The 21,943-nt window shown below is 40.1% G+C and overlaps 1 protein-coding gene across 4 annotated transcripts in view; it reads left to right on the forward strand.

Moving 5' to 3' along the window:
- The window catches only part of GNAQ (G protein subunit alpha q), a 325,499-nt gene that overhangs the window by 91,792 nt on the left and 211,764 nt on the right, over nucleotides 1-21,943 (forward strand). For all 4 annotated transcript variants that reach the window (XM_064291202.1, XM_064291203.1, XM_023544734.2 and 1 more), the window contains one exon: nucleotides 20,610-20,794. In XM_064291202.1, the coding sequence (XP_064147272.1) occupies nucleotides 20,610-20,794 (185 nt within the window). The remainder of the gene's footprint in view (nucleotides 1-20,609; nucleotides 20,795-21,943) is intronic.

Genomic DNA, 21,943 nt, shown 5'->3' on the forward strand with positions numbered 1-21,943 from the left:
AGAATAATCCTAAAATTATTTTGATTTTTGATGATAGAAGTAATATATATTCAGTGAAGCAAATTTAGAAAATCAAGAAAAGAATAAAAAAAGTATCACTAGTATTGCCACCAACTAATATTGCATTAATATTATGTGTGTATTTTGTATGTATAAATGTGTTTAAAACAGCTATTATTTGTTTATACTGCCTGCTTTCCTTCTAATATATGATGATGAACTTATTTGCTCATATTAAACATTATTCTAAAGCATTATGTCTGATAGTTGCCTAATATGATAAGACAGTTTTAAAGTAAGAAATCAGTCACTCCCATGACAATAATGGAGCCCTGGTGGCAGTGGTTAAGAGCTTGGCTGCTAACCAGAAGGTCGGCAGTTCAAATCTACCAGCTGCTCGTTGGAAACCCTATGGGGCAATTTTACCGTGTCCTATTTTTTTTTTTTTTTTATAGTGGTTAAGAGCTCGGGCTGCTGACCAAAAGGTTGGTAGTTTGAATCCACCAGACACTTCTTGGAAACTCTTTGGGACAGTTTTACTCTTCTGTAGGGTTGCTATGAGTCGGAATCGACTAGACGGCAATGGGTTTGATTTTTTTTATAGGGTTGCTATGAGTTGGCATCAACTCGGTGACAATGGGTTTTTTTTTTTTTTTAATAGGGTCGCTGTGAGTCAGTATCAACTTGATGGTAGTGGGTTTGGTTTTTTGGTTTATGACGATAGTACTTGAATTTTTCCCTGCGATTTGCGTAGTAGAAAAACATCAAGCTTCAATTAAGGGTGGCCTCATATGAATAGCGGTAGAGCCCTGGTGCACTGGTTAAACACTGGAATGCTAAACGAAAAGTCAGCGGTTCAAACCCACTAGTTGCTCCACAGGAGAAAGATGTGGTAGTCTGCTTCCTTAAAGATTTACAGCCTTGGAAACCCTATGGGGCAGCTCTATTCTGTCCTATAGAATCACTATGAGTCAGAATCTACTTGATGGCGATGGGTTTTTAGGTATATGAACATGGAAACCTGGTATTAGAGATTTATATGATGATAGAAATACATGGCACTTTAGAGCATATCTAGTTTGACTGTCTTGCCGTTTATGTGAGGGAATTTGGCCCACATTATTTACGTGACTTGCTCAAACATTTTAATGGCAGAAAGGGACAAGAACTCCTGATGTCCTTTGCCCATCATATCATGTTTAACGAATGTATCATATTTATCCTTTTCTCAAGACACACTGAACATGTGACAACATATAGTTAACATCCCTGGGGGTCTTTTATAGTCTGTAGCTTGGTTTTAAAATGATCTTGAAGTTTACATTTGCCTCATGAACCAAAATCCCTGAAGAGAGCCCTTTCTGTGGTTTCATAGGTTAGAAACTTCAGGCATATGTTGGTTTGAAAGCTTTCGAGATCAAAAATGGGTTTTATAATACTGTTTGCCATTGGAGGTTATTAGCCTGTGTGCTTACTGGAACTAGTGCAAGTACTATGAGTCGATTCTGACTCATAGCGACCCTATGGGAGAGAGTAAAACTGCCCTTTAGGGTTTTCACGGAGCAACTGGTGGATTCGAACTGCCCGACCTTTTGGTTAGCAACTGAGCTCTTAACCACTGCACCACCAGGGCTCCAGTGGAAGTACTGCTGATGTTTTATTCATAAGTATTGTTCCTATCCATTAAAAAAGAAAAAAGTCATCACTCTTAAAGCATTATATACTATTGTTTTAGACATTTAAAATGTCTTTATCTCAGCAATCATGTGTTTCAGTCCTTTCCTTGATATCCTGGGAGCACTGAGACCCAGGTAGGCAAATTGACTTGTTCACAGTCACATAACCAGCTGCTTAGCAGTTGGGTCCAAGCTCAAGAGATTCCTGGGATTTGCAAAGAGTACTTAAGAGTGTCATTTCAACTTAATAAATGCTCAGTAAAGGAATTTATAAAATAGAAAAAAAATTGCTTGTATTCTCATAATCCAGATACAGTTATTGATAGCATTTTGGTAAATTTCTTTTCACTGTTTTTTATTTATTTTTGAAAATTTTGTATTTGTGGTTTTTTTTTTTTAAATAAAATATTAAAGATCAACCCTTTTCTCCTCATTCTCTATGGTGTTCAAGGTCCTGAGATCAACAGCTATTAGTCATATATTTAGTGGGGATTGATTAGTTACATACATTTTGGCGAGTTTCCCAGGAAACCTATTGAGAATGCCCTATTATTTTTTTTCTTCTTTTGATTAGAGCAGGAGTCGATGGAGTGAAGGTTAAGGTTTTAATTTAGTGTGTCAGCTCACTTATATTCCGTCTAGCCAACCATTTTGCAGATGCGTCATGGTACTCATAAAGCAGAGTGATGGATCACTGCAGAACAAACGAATGAATGAACGAATGACCAAACAAGAAAAACAACTCAGAGTACGTCTTCTGCAAAGTACATGTTCAGTGGGCCAGTGGTAGTGTCTTACATATGGCTGGCTGGCTACCTTACTAACTAGAAAAACAACTCAACTGAAAGCACGTGTTTGGTGGGCCAGTGGCAGCATTGTACATGTGACCCACTAGTACAATCATTTTTTTTGTATAATACTTGACCACTCTTTAAGACTTCCTCATGTGTTTTATCCCATTTCTGTCCTCAGAAGACTGGATCTTGGGAAGGTCCAAATAGAGCCCTAAACCACAGCATCTTTAAAATCTGTGACTTAATGACAAGGGCTCTTTCAGTTCTTTCAGAGTGTTGCATTTGTGATGTGAAGTCCTTTGGAAGGAGCTAAGATGTACTCTTTTGCACTTTTTTTTTATGCTTTAGGTGAAAATTTACAGCTCAAGTTAATTTCTCGTTCAAAAATTTGTAAAATATTGTTTTATTACACTGGTTGCAATCCCCACAATGTGACAGCACCTTCCCCCCTTCTACCCCAGGTTCCCTATGTCCATTCGACCAGTTCCTGTCCCTTCCTGCCTTCTCATGCAGCTTTTGGACAGGAGCTGCCCATTTGGTCTTGTATATGGATGTACTCTTTAACAACTTTAACAGCTTTTTACAAAATATTATCTATTCAGTTGATTATGATGGGAAGTTACAAGTTAGAAAAAAAGAAAAAAAAAGGAAAAGTTAGTTGTTTTTCTACTCACCAAAAAAAAAAAAAAAAAAAAACCAAACTCTTTGCCAACGAGTTGATTCTGACTCATAGTGACTCTACAGGACAGAGTAGAACTGCCCCATAGGGTTTTCAAGGAATGGGTGGTGGACTTGAACTGCTGACCTTTTGGTTAACAGCCATATAGCTCTTAACCACTAAACTACCAGGGTTTTCTCCTACTCACCAGTGGTCTGTTTTTAATACTTTATTTTAAACCTTTCTATCCCATCATTTTCTATGCATATGTGTGTGTATATATTTTAAGAAGTGGTATGATGTTTACATATGGATTTGTAATCTACGTTTTCCTTTTAGCAATACATCATGGAGGTTTTCGTATTTAGCGAAATGTAACAAAATACAGTTTTTCATGGCTGCATGGTCATTGCGATTTGAATTTGTAATTATTTTAATACACTTGTTGTGTGCCATCGAGTCAATTCCAAATCATAGTGACCTTGTAGGATAAAGTAGTACTGCCCCACAGGATTTTCTTTTTTTAATCTTTACAGGAGCAGAATGCCAAGTCTTTTCTCCTGCAGAGCCACTAGTGGGTTTAACCGCCAACCTTTTGGTTAGCAGCTGAGTTCTTAACCATTGTGTCACACTAGTGAGACTAAATTATGTTTTATAATTGGTTATTAAATTTCTTAAATGATTACCCATTTTTTTAATTAGGAGATTTTTCTTTTTAAATATGATTTGTGAATGTTTTAAATATATTTTTACTATTAACCCTTGGCAGTATCTTTTGCAGATATATTCCCCCAGTATGTTAGATCTTATTATAGGAGTTCATATACTTTTTAGACTTGCTTCCCCTGCCTTAGCTGACACAAAGGTAGCTTATCAGATCTGTGGGACTACCTTAATTGTTGGAGCCCTGGTGGTGCAGTGCTTAAGAGCTGCATCTGCTAACCAAAAGGTCAGCAGTTCGAATCCACCAGCTGCTCCTTGGAAACCCTACGGGGCAGTTCTTTTCTGTCCTTTGGGGCCTCAATGAGTTGGAAAAGATGGCAGTGGGTTTTTTTTTGTTTTGTTTTTATCTTAATTGTTCTTGTTGTTGTTGGGGGCCATCAAGTCAGTTCTGACTCATAGCGACCCCATGTGCAACACAACGAAACACTGCCTGGTCCTGCACCATCCTCATAATCATTATGTTTGAGCCCGTTGTTGTAGCCACTTCATAAAATGGCCTGACCAATCATCCAGTATGGAATTAGGCCTTTCATTTAGGCATTCCTTGAAAAAACAACACAATCTGATGAGAACCACTTTCCATTTTTTCTCATTAATGCAAGGCAGTGAAGGCCCCAGCCCAGGGTCTGAGAGTTACACCTCTCGCTCTTGCCTCTGTAACATGTTCCTTAAGGGATAATGGGACTAGGCACTAGCCCTATACTCATTTTTATTCCAGGTCCTATATGCTTCATCTTTATGTAGTTTCTCTTCAGCTTTTTTAATGCTGTCTTATAACCCTTCCATTTCAGGATACCATTAATAGGACGACCACATGCCCTAGTATGTCTAGGACTGCTGTGGTTTACACATGTTGTCCAATCTTAATTTTTAATAGCACCCCTTTCACTCTCAAAAGTTACCCCTTTGGGATGATACGTTGTATGGTCACCCTAGTCTTTAAGTATTAGGAGGTCAGTGAGTAACTAAAGATGAGGTAACCCAATCAGAATTTCTTCTTTGTGGTAAGAAAAAATCAGACTTGCCACATCGTTTATGCTCTTAATATGCAAAAGAGGTCAGTGGTCATGTCTTGAAATACCCCAAAACCAAAAACTCACTGCCGTCAGGTCGATTGCCACTCAGAGCAACTTCATAGTATAGAGTAGAACTGCCCCATAGGGTTTTCAAGGCTGAAATCTTTATGGAAGAAGATTGCCTCATCTTCCTCCTGTGGAGTGGCTGGTAGGTTTGAACCACTGACCTTTTGGTTAATAGCTGAGTGCTTAACCACTGTGCCACCAGGGTTCCTCATTGAAATACCCAGCACGTTGTAATTATAAAATATTATCTTTATACCTTTATATATTAGATTTTGAAGAGTTACTTTTAAATTTAGGTTGAAATTGAAATTCCAGAATCATTTTTCCCCTTAGCTGATTTTCTGTTATGGCTAATGATTTGTGGTTTGGAATTTTTTCCCCTAAATGACATCAGTGATTTAGACTACTGGTTTCTGGGGATGAATTGGAAGAGAAATCAAACTAAAACCAAACCCATTGCTGTTGAGTCAGTTCCGACACATAGCGACCCTATAGACGGAGGAGAGCTGCCTCATAGGGTCTCCAAGGAGCAGCTGGTAGATTCCAACTGCCGACCTTTTGGTTAGCAGCTGAGCTCTTAACCACTGTGCCACCTTTTGGAATTAATCGTACTTTACCCTTCTCCAGCAGTGTTAACATTTACAAGACCTAACAGTCAGCAGTGATTTGGAACATCGGCTCTACTCTGAAAATCTTCCGTTAACTTTAGTGACTATAAATGAGCTTTCGATAAAGTGACTGAAATATTTATGGAGGGCTTTAAAGAAACATGTTCAATTCTTTGTGATTCAAGATCACGATTTTCTAATCAAACTGAAGGCAAATGGCTCGAGCCTGGCTTGTGGGCATTAGTGTAATTTGGAGATTTACGCCTAGCTCACTGGAGCTTCCGAGGTGAGTGCGGTGGACATTGCTGTAAATGCTGAGTACATATGTTCAGCACTGTGGAGATAAATCTGCCTCACCCCTCATTCCTTATACTGTATTAGGGAGGCAGAAGGACACGTCTGATACAGGAGCAACAGCAGGAAGGAGGCAAGTGACACCGTCAGGCACCCTTTGTACCCTTGTCTCTCCCAGAGTAGCCTAGGCGGGGATGTACTCCCAGACCTCAGCTCGGCTGCCTGCCCCTTCTTCACGCAGCTGTGCACGTAAACGGATGGCGAGCCGTCTCAGCCTCATCTCTCTGGTCCCCACTGGGCTTTCTACCACATCTTGAAGGCTTCTTGCTTCAACCTGTGTCAGAAGATGCTTTGTCTCCTGCTGTGAACATTCAGTAGTGCGTATCTGCCATCATTTCCCATCCACAGCTGGAGGAGGGTGGTTTCTAGAGCTACAATTCCATGCTCTGGAAATTTTCTAGCCTAATATACCTAAAAGTGGCTCATCGGCTTCGCTCAGACTTTGCCCATACTTTATAAAATTCCTATGCCATCTGTTATAGTACAATATAAGCCATCATTACTGGTTTAGTTACCATCAGCAATAATGTTTATTCAGAATACATGACCAGGAGAAGTGTCTCCACCTTCTATTCTCAATTTGTGCATGCATGTGTATAAGATACAGAACATTCTAGTAGTCATTCCACTTACTATGTAGTATTTTTAGACTTAAAAAAATTTAAATGATGATATATTTTGTGTGAGTATGTTTGGGAAAGCCATACGTAGACAACAAGGTAAGCAAGTCATTACTCTAGCATGAGCGTTAGGCTAAAGCTTTTGGGTTTTCAGTCCCTGTCCCTGCCCCAACTCTCTCTCTGTCTCTGTGACTGTGTGTGTGCGTGTGTGTGTGTGTGTGCGCACATGCATGCATAGTTTTACAGATGACTGGAAATATATCCTTGGGAATGCCATTCCACTTTACAAGGACTAGTGATTGAATATTTTCCTTTTTTGTTTGTTCGTTTTAATATTTTGCGTTCCGTTGATTTAATTTCCATCAACTTCTTTATTGGTTCGAGTAAGCTGGCACAGTCTATGTGACGCGCAGCTTTCATTTGATGTCTTACGGATTTTCTACTTCTTTCATGATGAAATATTTAGAGAGATGATTGCACACAGAACGGTTGGTTTCTGGTCATTTGGTTTTTACTTTTATGCAACCTCAGATGTTGTATTTATGTATTAATATGTCAGTTAATGAGAAAGCATGTTCCAGTGTATAAACTACGATTTGGATACCCCTTGTTGGGTCAGGAGGCCTAAAACCAAGACCCATTCCAAGAGCCATACATTGTCTTGGATTATTCCCCTTTAACTCAAAATTGTGTTTCTTTGAGCAGTTCCATGGATTGTGGAGCAAGATGAGAGGCTCAGTTGAAATTAAGAGGGTAATTGGTTTCACTTCCTTTTTTAAATGGTAGGGAATCATCATAATGCGAGCCTTACTAAACATTAATAAAATGCATTAATGTGCTTTTCTCTAATTGTGCTTCCTCAAGGAGCAAATTTGGTTGTAAGACTGTCCTTTCTTATTTCCTGCCCACTGGTTATACATTTCTAGGGGTGATCCTTCTAAGCAAAAGAAAGAAGGCATATTTCCACATGCAGCTTACTTAAGAGTCAGAAAAAGGCACTTTTCATTTATTTGAGGCTCAGGTTGACCACTGCTGTTTCTAAAAACCTGGAATAATGCAGGTCTGTTACTGCCATTGGCTTGGATATTGGAGATACATATGGCCATTAGGCAAAACAAATTAGAGGACAAAATTTAAATTAACAAAACAAATCGTAGGGCAACTCTTTAACTGGCTGAGGAAGTTGTCTTGACATCACTTGGTGGTGCCAGATGCTGCCCGTCCTCTCCTGGATTGTACACATGAAGGTACAGGAGGTATCCCTGTCTCGCTTTGAAGTAAATCACATTGAAAAGAGCATGTGTCTATCTTCCAAGTTCCCTGAGTATTGAACACAAAGCAACCACTTCCTCCCTCTCACGCCCCAGTGGTAAAGGATCCTTCTTTTTAAAAAGCTGATTCTTAAAAATTATTTTTTTTATATGCATTCAGGGGAAGTGAGAGCCCAAATGATTTCCTAATGCATTTCTCCATGGCATAGTTGTTGACTTCTCCCAGATTAGCCATTTGCAAATGATTAGTTTCAAGAATCCTTGAGGGTGGGATCAGTGCTAATAATGAGACCCCCAGCAGGTACTATGATTTTTGTTCAACATCAACATTTCCCCCAAGAGAAAAAATCAAAAATGTGAACAATGCGTAGGGTTGGCTTGCTTGTGTGTGTGTGTGTGTTAATCATGCTTTTTCTTCCTTTAAGAAAAGGGAAACATTTCTCTAAGTTTAGTTTTTCATTTTAACTAAATCTCAGATACTACATGAACAATTGATTTCTAAAAGTTCCTGCTAAGTCAGTGTCCACACCACATGATTTAGTAACCTTGTTTTCTGTAACACATTGTATTTCTCAGGTCACTTCATAGTTTCATGTTTAGTAAACCCAAAGCCAAAGCTACTGCCATCAAGTGGATTCTGACTCATAGTTACCCTAAAGGACCGAAAGGACCAAGGCTGCAAATCTTTAAGGAAGCAGACTCTTCCATGGAGAGACTACCCAGAAACCCAACCCAGTGCCGTCGAGTTGATTCCGACTCATAGCGACCCTATAGGACAGGAGAGACTAGTGGGTTCAATTGCCAACCTTTTGGTTAGTAGCCAAGTACTTAACCACTGCGCCATCATAGCTCCAAAGTAGAGAGTCCGCAAAATAGAGGAAGACCCTCAGTGAGATGGAATGACACAGTGGCTGCAACAGTAGGCTCAAACACAGCAACGATTGTGAGAATGGTGCAGGACCATTTCGTTCTGTTGTACGGAAGGTTGCTGTGAGTTGGAACAGACTTGACAGCACCTAACAACAACAACAACAATAAAGACAGTCTTGGAACACATACCAAACCCTCCTTGGTGTTCTCCATGCCATTATTTGAAATATTGTCCTTATTTGAAAGTGGTATTAGCTCAAAAAGCATGCGGTGTTCAACAGTCTGACTACCTGTGCATTTTGTAAGGTATCCTAGATCTTTGGTTCTCAGAACTGGAGCAGTACTTGGTCCCTCCTGCTAGCACTTAATTCCCCTACCTCACAAGATAATTAATTTCAGAGGCTCAAAGTGAAGAGCCACATGAGTAAAAGAGAAAAAAAAAAAATCTTGACATATTCACCTTGAAGGAAGACTACTGTAGTTTTCAGTCAAGTTATTTGAATTAATATTTTAATACATAGTAAATAACAGGTAAAGTTTTTTCCTGGCTCACGGGAAGTATAATTAATGGCTTTAAATGCTGCGGAATGACATTAGAGAGAAGGACAATACAGGCAATGCCTGGGTTATGAACGAGATCCATTCCTGTGCCTTTAAGTCTTTAGCTAAATTTGTAGGTAAGTCTGAACAGGTGCATACAGTTCTTATTTAGCCTACTTTCACGCAAAAGGAGCCCTGGTGGTGCAGTGGTTAAAGTGCTTCGCTGCTAACTGAAAGGTCGGTGGTTCGAACCCTCCAGCTGCTCTCCTGGGGAAAGATGTGGCAGTCTGCTTCCATAAAGATTTACAGCCTTGGAAACCCTATGGGGCAGTTCTTCTCTGTCCTATAGGGTCACTATGAGTCAGAATTGACTAGATGGCAGTGGGGTTTGTACAAGAAAAGGCTCGAAGCCTCTTCAATGATTTAAAAGCTGCACATGGAGCAAGTGAAGGTGATCGTGATGCAGAATTTGTTGGGAGTAGCCATTGGTTCGGTCCTTTCAAAGTGAGGGTAAATTTAACTGCCTGTAATCATAAAATTCAAAAGCTGGAGGGAACCCCTGAGGTTATCCAGGCCAGTTCCCTCATCTTCCGCTCTCAGAGGCCAAGCGACCACGTGAGAATCTTCTTCCCCCATGCACTGGGGCATGGAGGACCCCTGATTTCAGCTGGTGCTCTTTCCACGCCGCACACCTGCCTGCAGTTATCTCTTGACAAATATGAAATGAGATGAAAAATGGCGTTTTGGACCTATCTTGAGTGGCCATGTCCTTGGCTACAGTTTAATTTGTTGCTCTCCTTTAGTGAGGGCCATTAGGCCATTCTATCCTGAGGAAATATTTACTGGTTTAACAAGGACCTCCGAGTGCTTTGCAGAAGTACATCTCGTCATATTCCACACACTGTGTTCCTATGTATGCCGTTTACTTGTGTGTGACCTGAAAATTCTGGTTTGCATACATTCAAGTTTTGTATTATCTGAAATAATCAGTGTGAAATTCTACAGGTGGCTATTTAGTCAGGAGGATTCCCGCTTCTTAAGATGCTATTATGACTTGATATTTTTATGATAGCATCATGTGTTCAAATGATATTCAGTGAAGTCCCACTTTTCCCTAAAGAAGGGTGCATGTAGCAGTGTCTTAAGTATAAATGAATAAATTTGTATGTGTGTGTGTACACGAGTGTATAACTGAGAAACCAAAATGTTTCATGTCTTTCTCCGTAAGGAAACTTGAAGGAAGTGAAATTATAACCCAGGTTTTTCAGTCTGCTCTGACTCACCCATTTGTATAAGGGCCTTAGTCATGGTTTTTGTCTTTGCCGTTGTTTGCTCTACATCACTGCAGAGAACGTTAAAGGTGTGCAAAAAGTGCTTTTTGATGGAATGAATAAGCATCTCAAACTGAATGTACCTGTCTCTCCCTAAATCTTCTTCTCTTTCAGTTTCTGTAACTGGGAGTATAGTACTTCCATCTACCTAGTTACTCAAGCCAGAAATCTCAGAGTTATCCTTATGCCATCTCTTCTTTCCCTTATCACCTGCATCTCATCCATCTCCAGATTGTATCCTGAATCATTCCAATTCTATCACTACTCCTTCCTTCCTGGTTCAAATCACTGTCATCTTTTGCTTGGATTACTAGAATAGCCTACTAATTTTTCCCTATAATACATTCTTTATTTACCATGAATCAAACCATGTCACTTCCCCTGGTTAAAACCATCCAAAGCTGTTTACTTCACTCAGAATAAAATCTAAAGTCTCTTTCCCAGAGTACAGTGCTCTGCCTGACGCAGCCTCGGTCTGTGTAGCCAGTGCTCTCATGTGGTTGGCTGCCTCTCTCCCGGTCACCTGCTATGCCTCAGCCAGCATAGTCTAACCCTTTTGTAACCCCCAACAGCCTGGCCAAGATTGTTCCCACCTTGGCCTCTATGTCAGCCAATCCACTTCCTGGAATGCTGCTTCCTTTTAATTTTCTTGTGACTGTGTCTTCAGTTTTGTTTCAGCTTAAATGTACCTTCTTAAAAAGGCTTTCCCTGATCTCCCAAGTTAAAATAGCTGCTGGGCTACTCTGTATTTCACTATCCTTCCTTAATTCTTTGGAGGCCTGGTGCCTCAGTGGTTAAGAGCTATGGCTGTGATCCAAAAAGATCAGTAGTTTGAATCTATCACCTGCTCCTTGGAAACCCTGTGGGGCAGTTCTACTCTGTCCTGTAGGGTTGCTATGAGTTGGAATTGAGCACCATCTCCATCTGATATTTTATTGTTTATCTATCCATCTATCGGGATTCAGTGGTAGAATTCTCACCTTCTATCCAGGAGATCTGAGTTGAATTCCTGGCCACTGCTACTCATGCGTAGCTACCACCCGTCCATCATCAGAGGCTGTTGCTGTGATGCAGACTATTCAGAAATAGATCAGCAGGTCTTTTTTCTAGGCGCCTCTGAGTGGTTTGAAACTGCCAACCTTTCAATAAGTGGTCAAGTGCTTAACCATTTGTGCCACCCATGGACTCTGAAAGAAAAAAAAAAAAGAAAAAATACAAATGGACAAACCAAACCCATTGCTGTTGAGTCAATTCCAACTTGTAGCAATCCTATAGGACAGAGTAGAACTGCCCCATAGGGTTTAGCAGGCTGTAATCTCAATGGAAGCAGACTACCACATTTTTCTCCTGTGGAGTAGCTGATGGGTTCTAACTGCTGACCTTTTGGTTAGCATGAACACTTAACCAGTACGCCACCAGGGCTTCACAAATGGACAAGAAAGTATAAAATGTGTTTTTCTTCACAAGAAATTAAAGATAGAAATTGAAATAAGAATTTTGTCTCTGAAATTTTAGGTATTAAAAAAATGTAGAGTTGGCAAAGGGATGTTGAGATGATGATGATCATGTCAACTGGTATAACAACAAGGATGGCCTAAGCCTCTACAGAAGTTTATCCCCTTTGGCCTATTTGTATTTCTGTGATGCTCTCCTAAGGAAGTAAGTAGAGATTCAGGCAAAACATGTTTGCTCAGTGGTGTTTATCAGAGCATTATTTATAAAAGTGAAAAATTGTTGTTGTTAGGTACCATCGAGTCAGCTCTGACTCATAGCAACCTCATGAACAACAGAACAAAACACCGCCCGGTCCTGTGCCATCCCCACATTGTTGTTACACTTAAGCCCATTGCTGCAGCCACTGTGTCAGTCCATGTTGTTGAGGGTCTTCCTCTTTTTCGCTGACCCTCTACCTTACCAAGCATGATGTCCTTCTCCAGGGACTGATCCCTCCTGATAATATGTCCAAAGTATGTGAGACGTAGTCTCGCCATCCTTGCTTCTAAGGGGCATTCTGGTCATACTTCTTCCAATACAGATTTGTTCATTCTTTTGGCAGTCCATGGTATATTCAATATTCTTTTCCAGCACCACAATTCAAAGGCGTCAGTTCTTCTTCGGTCTTCCTTATTCATTGTCCAGCTTTCACGTGCATATGAGGCGATTGAAAACACCATGGCTTGGGTCAGGCGCAACTTAGTCTCCAAGGTGACTTTTCAACACTTGAAACACTTGAAAGAGGCGTTTGCAGCAGATTTGCCCAATGCAATGCCCTTTTATTTCTTGACTCCTTCTTCCATGGGTGTTGATTGTGGATCCAAGTAAAATGAAATCCTTGACAACTTCATTCTTTTCTCTGTTTATCTTGATGTTGCTTATTGGTCCAGTTGTGAGGATTTTTGTTTTATGTTGAGGTGTAATCCATATGGAAGGCTGTGGTGTTTGGTCTTCGTTAGTAAGTGCTTCAAGTTCTCTTCACTTTGAGCAAGCAAGGTTGTGCCATCTGCATAATGCAGGCTGTTAATAAGTCTTTCTCCAATCCTGATGCCCTGTTCTTCTTCATTACAGTCCAATTTCTTGGATTATTTGCTCAGCATACAGATTGAATAAGTATGGTGAAAGGATACAGCCCTGACGCACACCTTTCCTGACTTTAAACCACGTAGTATTGCCTTGTTCTCTTTGAACGACTGCCTGTTGATCTATGTACAGGATCCTCATTAACACAATTAAGTGTTCTGGAATTCCCATGCTTTGCAATGTTATCCATAATTTGTTTTGATCCACACAGTTGAATGCCTTTGCATAGTCAGATGAGTTGTGGAATGACATCAAGGACATCATACATGAAGAAAGCAAGAGGTCATTAAAAAGGCAGGAAAGAAAGAAAAGACCAAAATGGATGTCAGAAGAGACTCTGAAACTTGCTGTTGAATGTTGAGTAGCTAAAGCGAAAGGAAGAAATGATGAAGTAAAAGAGCTGAACAGAAGATTTCAAAGGGCGGCTCGAGAAGACAAAGTATAATGACGTGCAAAGTGAAAAATTAGAAATACTCAAAATGTGTTACAACAGGGGAATTGTTAAATTATCACACATCCTCATGATGGACTTTCAGACAGTCATTGTGAAATATTTTTGAGGGATAATTAGTCTTATGGAATAATTTTCCCAATGTGTTAAGTGAAAAATAACAACACAGTATTATTTCAGTTTTATAAAAAGCAATAAAAACAGGAAAAAGTGCGTTTGCCTAGAATAGGACACTGGAGAGAAATATACCAAAAATGTTTAAATTTTACCAGTTTTAAAACTCTTGTTTTATTTCCAAATTTCCTATAATGAATAGTTTATAACTGTTAGAAATAGGAAAATGTTTTATAAAAAGGAAGTGTGTGAGGACATAGGATCAGGAGCACTGGGCGGAGAGGAAACCATGGTAGATTCTAGTCCCTCTTCTGCCTATTTTGTCAGCAGCCAATGAGTCCTTGAATGAATTACTTAGCTCCTTTGTAAATTAGTGAGTAGTTCAGGGCTTCTCAAGCTTTTCTTCTGAAATACATGCAGAGGCAGAAAGAGTGTGATCACGCCTTCCCAAGGCATGTAAAGGATGGGGATGGCTGGACAAGTTGGCTCCAAGTAACCTCCTGAAAATATTTTAGTGTGAAAATTCATAAAAGTTTTATGTTCTTCTCCAAACCATACGATGTTGGCTTAAAAAAAAATTTTTTTTTTTACCGAGTTGTAATTCACATACCATAAAATTTACCGTTTTAGAGTATACGCTTTAAAGATTTTTTATAAAATACATTCACAAGGTTGTTTAACCAAGTGACGTTAGCTTTTAATACACAAATGCTCACTGTAGGCCATCAAGCAAGACAATGCTCTTGCACTTCTGAGTAACCTTAGAGCACTACCAGGCACCTTTCCCAGGAGGATTATACCACTTTGAGAAGCCCAGGACTAGAGCATCATTCAAGTATTTTCAGTTAATAACAGCATTTTCAAAAGATAATTGGATTTTAATGCGTTTTGCCTTTCTTTCCCATAAAAACAATTTAAATTGGATTAGTTATTATTAATGGCCCTGGTTACTAGTAGTCAGATACTGAATTCAGTTAATTTCTATGCCACAATTTTAAACCGTTCAGTACTTTCTACCAGACCCTCCTGGGGATAAACGGTTAAGCTTTCCCAGCCCTTACTTTCAAGGGACATAGTCTCTTAAACGGGGAAATGGTGGTGACTTTCATATCAAACTGTTCTCTTTCAAGCGCAGGTTTCCAACCTAAGTGGAGGAGAACGTGCAGCAGGCAGAAGGCATATATTTTCAAACATACCGTAGCTTGGAATGCAGACAACACATGGATTGCATTTTAACTCAGCGCTGTTGAATGACTTTTATCTTGGGGCTATTAATTCTTTGCAGGTGTGAGTTGACGATGTTCTTGTGGGTAAAAAAAAAAAAAATTCCTCCTTGAAATTTCTACTTTTTCCAAGTTTATGTGTGGTTGTGCCGAGCTTCTGTGTTTTACAAACTCTGAGCTTGCAGAAATGGACTTTCAGAGAGCTTACTTGAATTGTAACTCACCTGAGTGAGGGCTTGGATTTTCTTAGCTCTGCTTTCTCTGGGCGTTGGCCAGTCAGGAGGGGCGGGACCAGGGGCGCTGGGCCTGAGCTGTCACATTCATTAAGGGCTTCAGATGTAGACTTCCGATGGGTTGACAGTACCTCCTAATACAGGCATGAAAGGCGTTGGCAAGGCAAAACAAATGTTTTTATTCTACAACTTTAAATACCACAGTTTTTCTAACTCCGTTTTGGCATTTATTTATTTCCCAAGGAACCTAAAAAAGTGTAAGTGTTGTGGGCCTTCCTCAGCCTGCCGGCGGCCCTGCAAAGGCACTTAAGCTGCATTTTCTGGCTTGCTTCCTTGAGGAAGGGAATGAACTATGTGGACCCTTGAAGCACCTGACAGTGCAATGTTGAGTGATTGTGTCCCAGGGCCCCCGTATGGGAATTGGGGCCAACAGCATTCTTCAGGACAGTGACAATAGTGACAGACATTTTTAGGGCACTTAGCAACACTTATGTATGTAGTGAGCTGTACTTTGTGGCTCTTTTGGTAAGACGGTAGTCCAGGAATTCAATTTAAGTGTGAGAAAAGAAACAAATGAGTTTGTAACTGCTTTCAACAACAAATGCTAATTCATTACCATTAAGAAGTTAACCTGTAACTGGATTTAAAAGTGTCATCTCAGGTGGAGTGTGAGAGAAGAAAACCTGTCCTGCCTTTAGAGATTAATCGTTCAGACCTAATTGCAGATTTTATTGTGCAAATGGGCAAAACAATCTGTAAATCTATAGATGCTTAAAATGAATGGGATACATAAAATAAATATGAATTTGTGGCCAGACCTGTTTGTGGGAATTCTGTTGTGTCAAAAAGATTTTGGCAGAGCCTCAAATGGAAGCTTCAGATTGTGTGTATGCGTGTGTGTCTAATATCCTGTATTCTAACAGTTTATCAAGTGATGCATTCCATAGTAGGGAATTAAGTTTCTATTTTATGTTCGTTCTGATAGCAGGATATGTGAAAAAGACTAGGGTTTGCCCTCTGGGCTTTATCCTGATACAGTGAGTAGACACTTATGCCTCAAAGCCAATTACACATGCTGGATCAAGTAGCCTTTTTAATGGCATGATTCTTAAAAAGTCTCATTTCTGGATGCTTTGATGAGCTTGGATAAGAAAAGACAGAATATGTGCCTAAAGGTACAAATAACTTCTGGGGAAAAGTTTTTAGACCACTGACGGAGAAAGCATGGGTTTTTGATGTGCCGTTAAAGTTGTTAAATGGTTGGAGATATATTCAAACTAGCAAAAATAAGAACCCCCCCCCCCACTTCCCTGGCATTTTACATAAGGGCTAGTTTTTAGGTTTTATCTTACCAGTAGTCTTGGAAACAGTCGATTAGTATTTCTTTAGGTAGGCCAGAGCTATCTGTACTTTTCACTGCCCTGTGCTGTGAGAAGAGATTAGCCATCACTGGCTTCACAAAGCAACCTACCAGGTGAACAAGCCTGCTTTCTTTCAATCAGAGATAAAGTATGGTGAAGTCCTTTTTGTATGGCCTTACTTAGGAAGCAACATCATTTATATAATTTAGGAACAGATTTTTTTTTTAATTGTACCGAATATATTTTTTTTCATACTAATCATGATTAGAGTGTTAAAATGCCCATTTCAAACTCTGAGAATATTGTGTAATTCAACAGAAATAGGAAGGCCCATGAAACTTGGCTTTTACACTTAGTGACAATAGTCTGTTTGTCTCTGTGCCACAACTGTTTTTAATGGAACAAAGAAGCTGAGTTTGTTGCGTGGTTGATGAGTCCATATACTTTCCTTTTGGCTAAATAGTGCAGAATAATACTTTAATTTACTATTTTTCTCATTCTACCTATAGCATCACACAGATGTTCTTTTACGTGAAGGTTTGCCGTCCCCTTTGCACTTGCTTCATTTATATAATAAAATCAAAGTGTGAGCATTGCGTTCATCAGGGAGATTTATCTGGGAGGGATGACAAAGCAGTTGGAATTTAGAACCAAGATTCAAAACACGTCCCCCCAATTGAAGTAGTATTCAGAAATCCCAGATTAGATTAAATGAATAAATAGTTGGGTATAGTCAAAGCTGTGCTGAGACAGTTTTAGGTTGTGGGAGTTAAGTATCCTGGGTTTGGGACAGCTGTGAAATTCTGGAAGTTGTGACAGGTCTGAGCCAGGCACTGGAAGACCTGGGCTTGCACGCTGTTGCTGCTCTTTATTAGCCGCCTACCTTAGGGCATGTTGCTCCACCTCTCTAAGCTCCCCTTCCCTTTTCTGTGAAATGAGGAAAAATAAAGCTATCTCACAGATTTTTGAGAGGATAAAATGACAACATTCTCCAGACTACTTTGCAAAGCATAAAGGATTGAATGCTACTTTCTGTTTTCTCTACAAGAGAAGGGCATATTCAGGAGGTGGAGGCCACCATTTCCCTTGTCTGTTCTGGAGATTGGGCTCCAAGTGTGCATGTGTGCATGTGCTCCGCAAGATAAGTACACTATTTGTTAGGACTTTGGCGGAGAGTCAGGAGCCCTGGATTCTGTTCTGGGCTCTGTCATTTCTTACCTGGATGACACATGTTTCCTCATCGTGATGGGCCTCCAGAGGAGTGTTGTGAGAGTGAGTTACTGAATAGAAAGCACTTTATAAAATAGACAGCACCTTATAAATGATATTTATAGAGAAAAGAGCAGGGGAAGAGGAGAGGGCACCCTTTATTTCCTTGTCCTTCTTGTTCTCCAGCTTATTAAATGCCCCTGCTTTCCTTTTGGTATTTGTACCCATCAAGGTCTCATCAGGAAACATATGACACACTAGAACTAGGTGACTAAGGAGAACTTTATAAAGAGATTGTTTACAAAGGAGTGAGCCAGGTGTAGGTAACCAGTATGGGCTAGTGCAGTGACTGGGAGCCAGTGACAGCTGGGCAGGAGGAGGGAGTGGTTACTGTATGGAGGAGAACACCCAACAAGATCTGTGGACTTCCCTAGGGGCCACAGCATGTCTATGGTGTCCCGGCAGGGAGGGAGCTAGGGGATAAACACTCTCTCCTTATTCTCCTGCCCTCTGGTCAGCTCCTGGTGTCTCCTACTGGGCAAACCCAAGCAGAGGACAGAGGACAAGAGAGCTGCTGACGAAATCCTTACAGACCAGCCTCCTTAGGCCAGATGGAGAGATGGAGAGAGGGTCTCTGGGAGGGGTGGGACAGTAGGAAAATTCTTTACTTTGGAGTTGACTTACGGATTCTTTTTTCTTTCTTCTCACCTTGTTTCATTCATGCCCCAGTCACTTGTTCTGCCCCTACATGGAGTCTGAATTAGCATGAGGTCCGGCAGGTGGAAGGTGCCAGTGAGGGCTTGTTGACTAGACGCAATGTTGGTGCCAATGACTGCTCTTGCCTAACTGAACTTAAATGAAATGCAAGCCAATGTACTTTATACCTAGTCTGCTACTTTCTTTTTTTTTTAATTTTTGGGGTGAATATATAAAATCTTCTTAGGTGACCAAGAGAAAGAGGACCCTACTGCCTGATTCTCTTTCCTTTTCTTCTCATACTGTTGGCCTCACATATTAAGATCTTGTCTGTTTTGGTTGTGGAAAGAACTGGCAGAGATGGCCGTTCCATGGTATGTCTACAGTTGGACTCAGAGAGCAAGCTGTTGGCTCTGGGTAGGAATAATAAACAAAGAAACACTCTGGATTTTTTCCTACAGGCTTATAATTGCTTAGGAGAGTAATACTAGTTTCATTGTATAAATCGTTGACTGATTAACGAGAGGCTGTTTCGTAGCTTTATTTCCACTCGAGATGCTTCTTTTCAGGTACTTGATATGTTTCTCCAATATTCATAGTTAGGGTTATAAAATATTCATTTTAAACTCTTTGCAGCGTTAAATTTGTACATCCAAGGTATTCCCAATCACTTTATTAAAAGTAATGGAAAGAAATAAAAGGAATTGGCTACTGCAGGGCCATGAGGCTGGAAATCGTCTTTCCTTGTACCTGTGTGAGGTTCTGTGTTTACCGAGACATCTGCAGTCAGCTAAGAGTGCTTCTGTGAACACTGTACAACTTACTTGAATTTCTGGTGATTGTTTATATAGTAATGAAATCCAACCACTAGAAAAACAAAATTAAAATAGGACAGTTGAAGGTCTTAACTTTTAGTTCTCCCCCCCTTTTTTGTTCTTTTTAATATTTTAGAGAGGAAATAGCAGTAAGGACGCTGATTATAAGGGTGTTCTCTGTTTCATTCTGTTCTTCTATATTTAATATCCAAATGGGTACTTTTATTTATCCTCATGATTAGGGGGAGACCTTTATTGTTTTGGAAATCTCAAGGAACTTTAAAAATGAGCAAGAAATATCACTTAGAAATGAAGTGACATAACGAAAAAAGCCACTCACGTTTAGAAAAATGAAGTTTTCACAAACTAAAAGTTTTAGACTCTGTGTAGAAGAACTGTGTTGTCATTCAGTGAAATAATCTCTCATCTTTCCATCTTCCCGTGGACATTTGTAGTGGTTCAGAATTATCTTCAGGCATATGGTTAACAGAAAAGGAATATTAAGAAGCAAAAAATGAGATAACAGAGAAGAAAAGATCCAACAAAAATTTCTGTATCGTGTTGTTAGTCACAAGCGGGCACTGTGACTTTCTGAATTAGGTGATTCCTGGGATAACTCAGCCAACCAAACCTGTCTAGAACGAAATACAGGGGATGCTTTCTGTCTAGAAAAATAATCCTGATTCTTGTCTGATCAGGATACCCTGCTCTCTTTATACCCCATAAAGGAAAATGCCTTTTTAAGAGACTTTTTAAGCCTTCTTCTCTTACCCCTCTCTGAACAGCATTTGTGTAAGTGAAATGTCATTTCCAGATCTAAATCCTGGCCAAACAGCCCAGCCTTCTGGAAGTATTTCAAATATTCTCTGGGGAAGAGAGCATTATCGAGTTTTTATTATGTTCAAAAGGTGCTGTTTTCATTGTGTTTCTTGCAAGACACATTATTGCAAATCACTATCAAAATTCCATGGTGAGTGGCTTCCAAGGAGGTGACAAGATTTTTTTTTTTTTTTTTTTTTTTGAGCTAATCTACCTTTGGAATGCAATCTCATCCTCGTAGTCTTGCTAAGCCTGTTGCCGTCCTGTGGATTCTGACTCATAGCGACCCTGCAGGACAGATTAGAACTGCCCCATAGGGTTTCCAAGGAGCATCTGGTGGATTCGAACTGCTGACATTTTGATGAACAGCCGTAGCACTTAACTACTGCACCACCAGGGTTTAATAGTTGTGCTAAGTATTCATTATAAGTGGCATTTCCACGTCCAGTGCTGCTGCTCTGCTGTGATGCTTCTCTCAGCAGGCTGTTCAGGGGTGTCTAGTCCATGCCCCATTTCTGGTTGAATTATCTGGAAGACTGTGAGAAGGCGTTATGGTCTGATAGCTGCTGTTGTCCGTCTTTCAGGGACAGGAGAGAGTGGCAAGAGCACATTTATCAAGCAAATGAGAATCATCCACGGGTCTGGATACTCTGATGAAGACAAAAGGGGCTTCACCAAGCTGGTGTACCAGAACATCTTCACAGCCATGCAGGCCATGATCAGAGCCATGGACACGCTCAAGATCCCATACAAGTATGAACACAATAAGGTAGGTGTGGCTCCTCATGGAAACCCTCAGCAAAGCAGTCCACAATACAAATGATCTCTAAGGGTGTCTAGAGTGCACAGCGGGTTTGAGAAATGTATGTATTTTTAAAATCTCATTCTAAGTGGAACTTTTGATGAACCGTAACTTGCTTATAAATATTTTTTTTTCCAGATCTTTGAAGTCACATATATAAGAAATTAGAGTTGTGTTCTTGGTGATACCCATGAAGGACATATTTGATGTTCATCTCTAAATATATATGGGCTTAAAATTTCGGGGAGTACGTTACGTTAAGAAGACAGTTTGTAGGTCCAATACCAATTGACCAAAGTGAGGAAATTCAGAGAAGAGGCGGCAGCCTTGCTTCAGCCTCCCACTCTTTGTACTTCATTGAGAAAGAAACTAAAACAGCTTAGGACCATGATGGCCAGTTTAATTTTGGATTTCGTGACTTCCTTTCAGTAGTACCACAGGCTTAATTTTATTTCAAAATAGATCCATCTGTCACTTCCAATAACCTTTCAAACACATTTCCCTGCAATTGTGTAAAGTAATGGAAACTTCTAAATTCACTTGAGAAACAGGAAAAAAATGGTCAATTTCAACTTTTTAATAAGCAAACCTTTTCAGGATCCAGCCATTAATCTCTGGGCTGAGGTAGAAAACCAGTATTTATTTATTTTAGGTTAACACAAATGCTATCATCGGTCATCCTGCAAGTATAGCAGAGACGTGGTAGCAGGCAAGGGTGGCACGTCTGAGGGTGACTCGAGTGTGAGTTCCTCGGCTCCGCAGCCCCTGCAGAGGTACCCTCCTGAGGGAAGAGAAATCTGTTTGGAGTTTGTGGAAATGTCTTTAGAGTCTGCCTTCTTCCTTTCCTGTTAATCAGGAAGTCTACTGATGGATGTGGTCTTTGTCCCTTAGGGCTTGTGAGTGCTGGTCTTACATCACAGTGGTAAAGCTTTACTTTTTGTTGACAAAACACACATTTGCACCACCGTCATTTTAGGATCTTCAGTCAGAACGTTCATTATTAATTCTCTTAATAATTTGCTGTAAAGGTAATTCCACTAACCAGGCCTATAGGAAATAAGAAGTGGGCATGCCCAGTGTGATTCATAACTGAGATTTAACTCACAAACATGTCAT

The sequence above is a fragment of the Loxodonta africana genome, chromosome 9 (genome assembly GCF_030014295.1).
Source record: "Loxodonta africana isolate mLoxAfr1 chromosome 9, mLoxAfr1.hap2, whole genome shotgun sequence".
Classification (NCBI taxonomy): domain Eukaryota; kingdom Metazoa; phylum Chordata; class Mammalia; order Proboscidea; family Elephantidae; genus Loxodonta; species Loxodonta africana.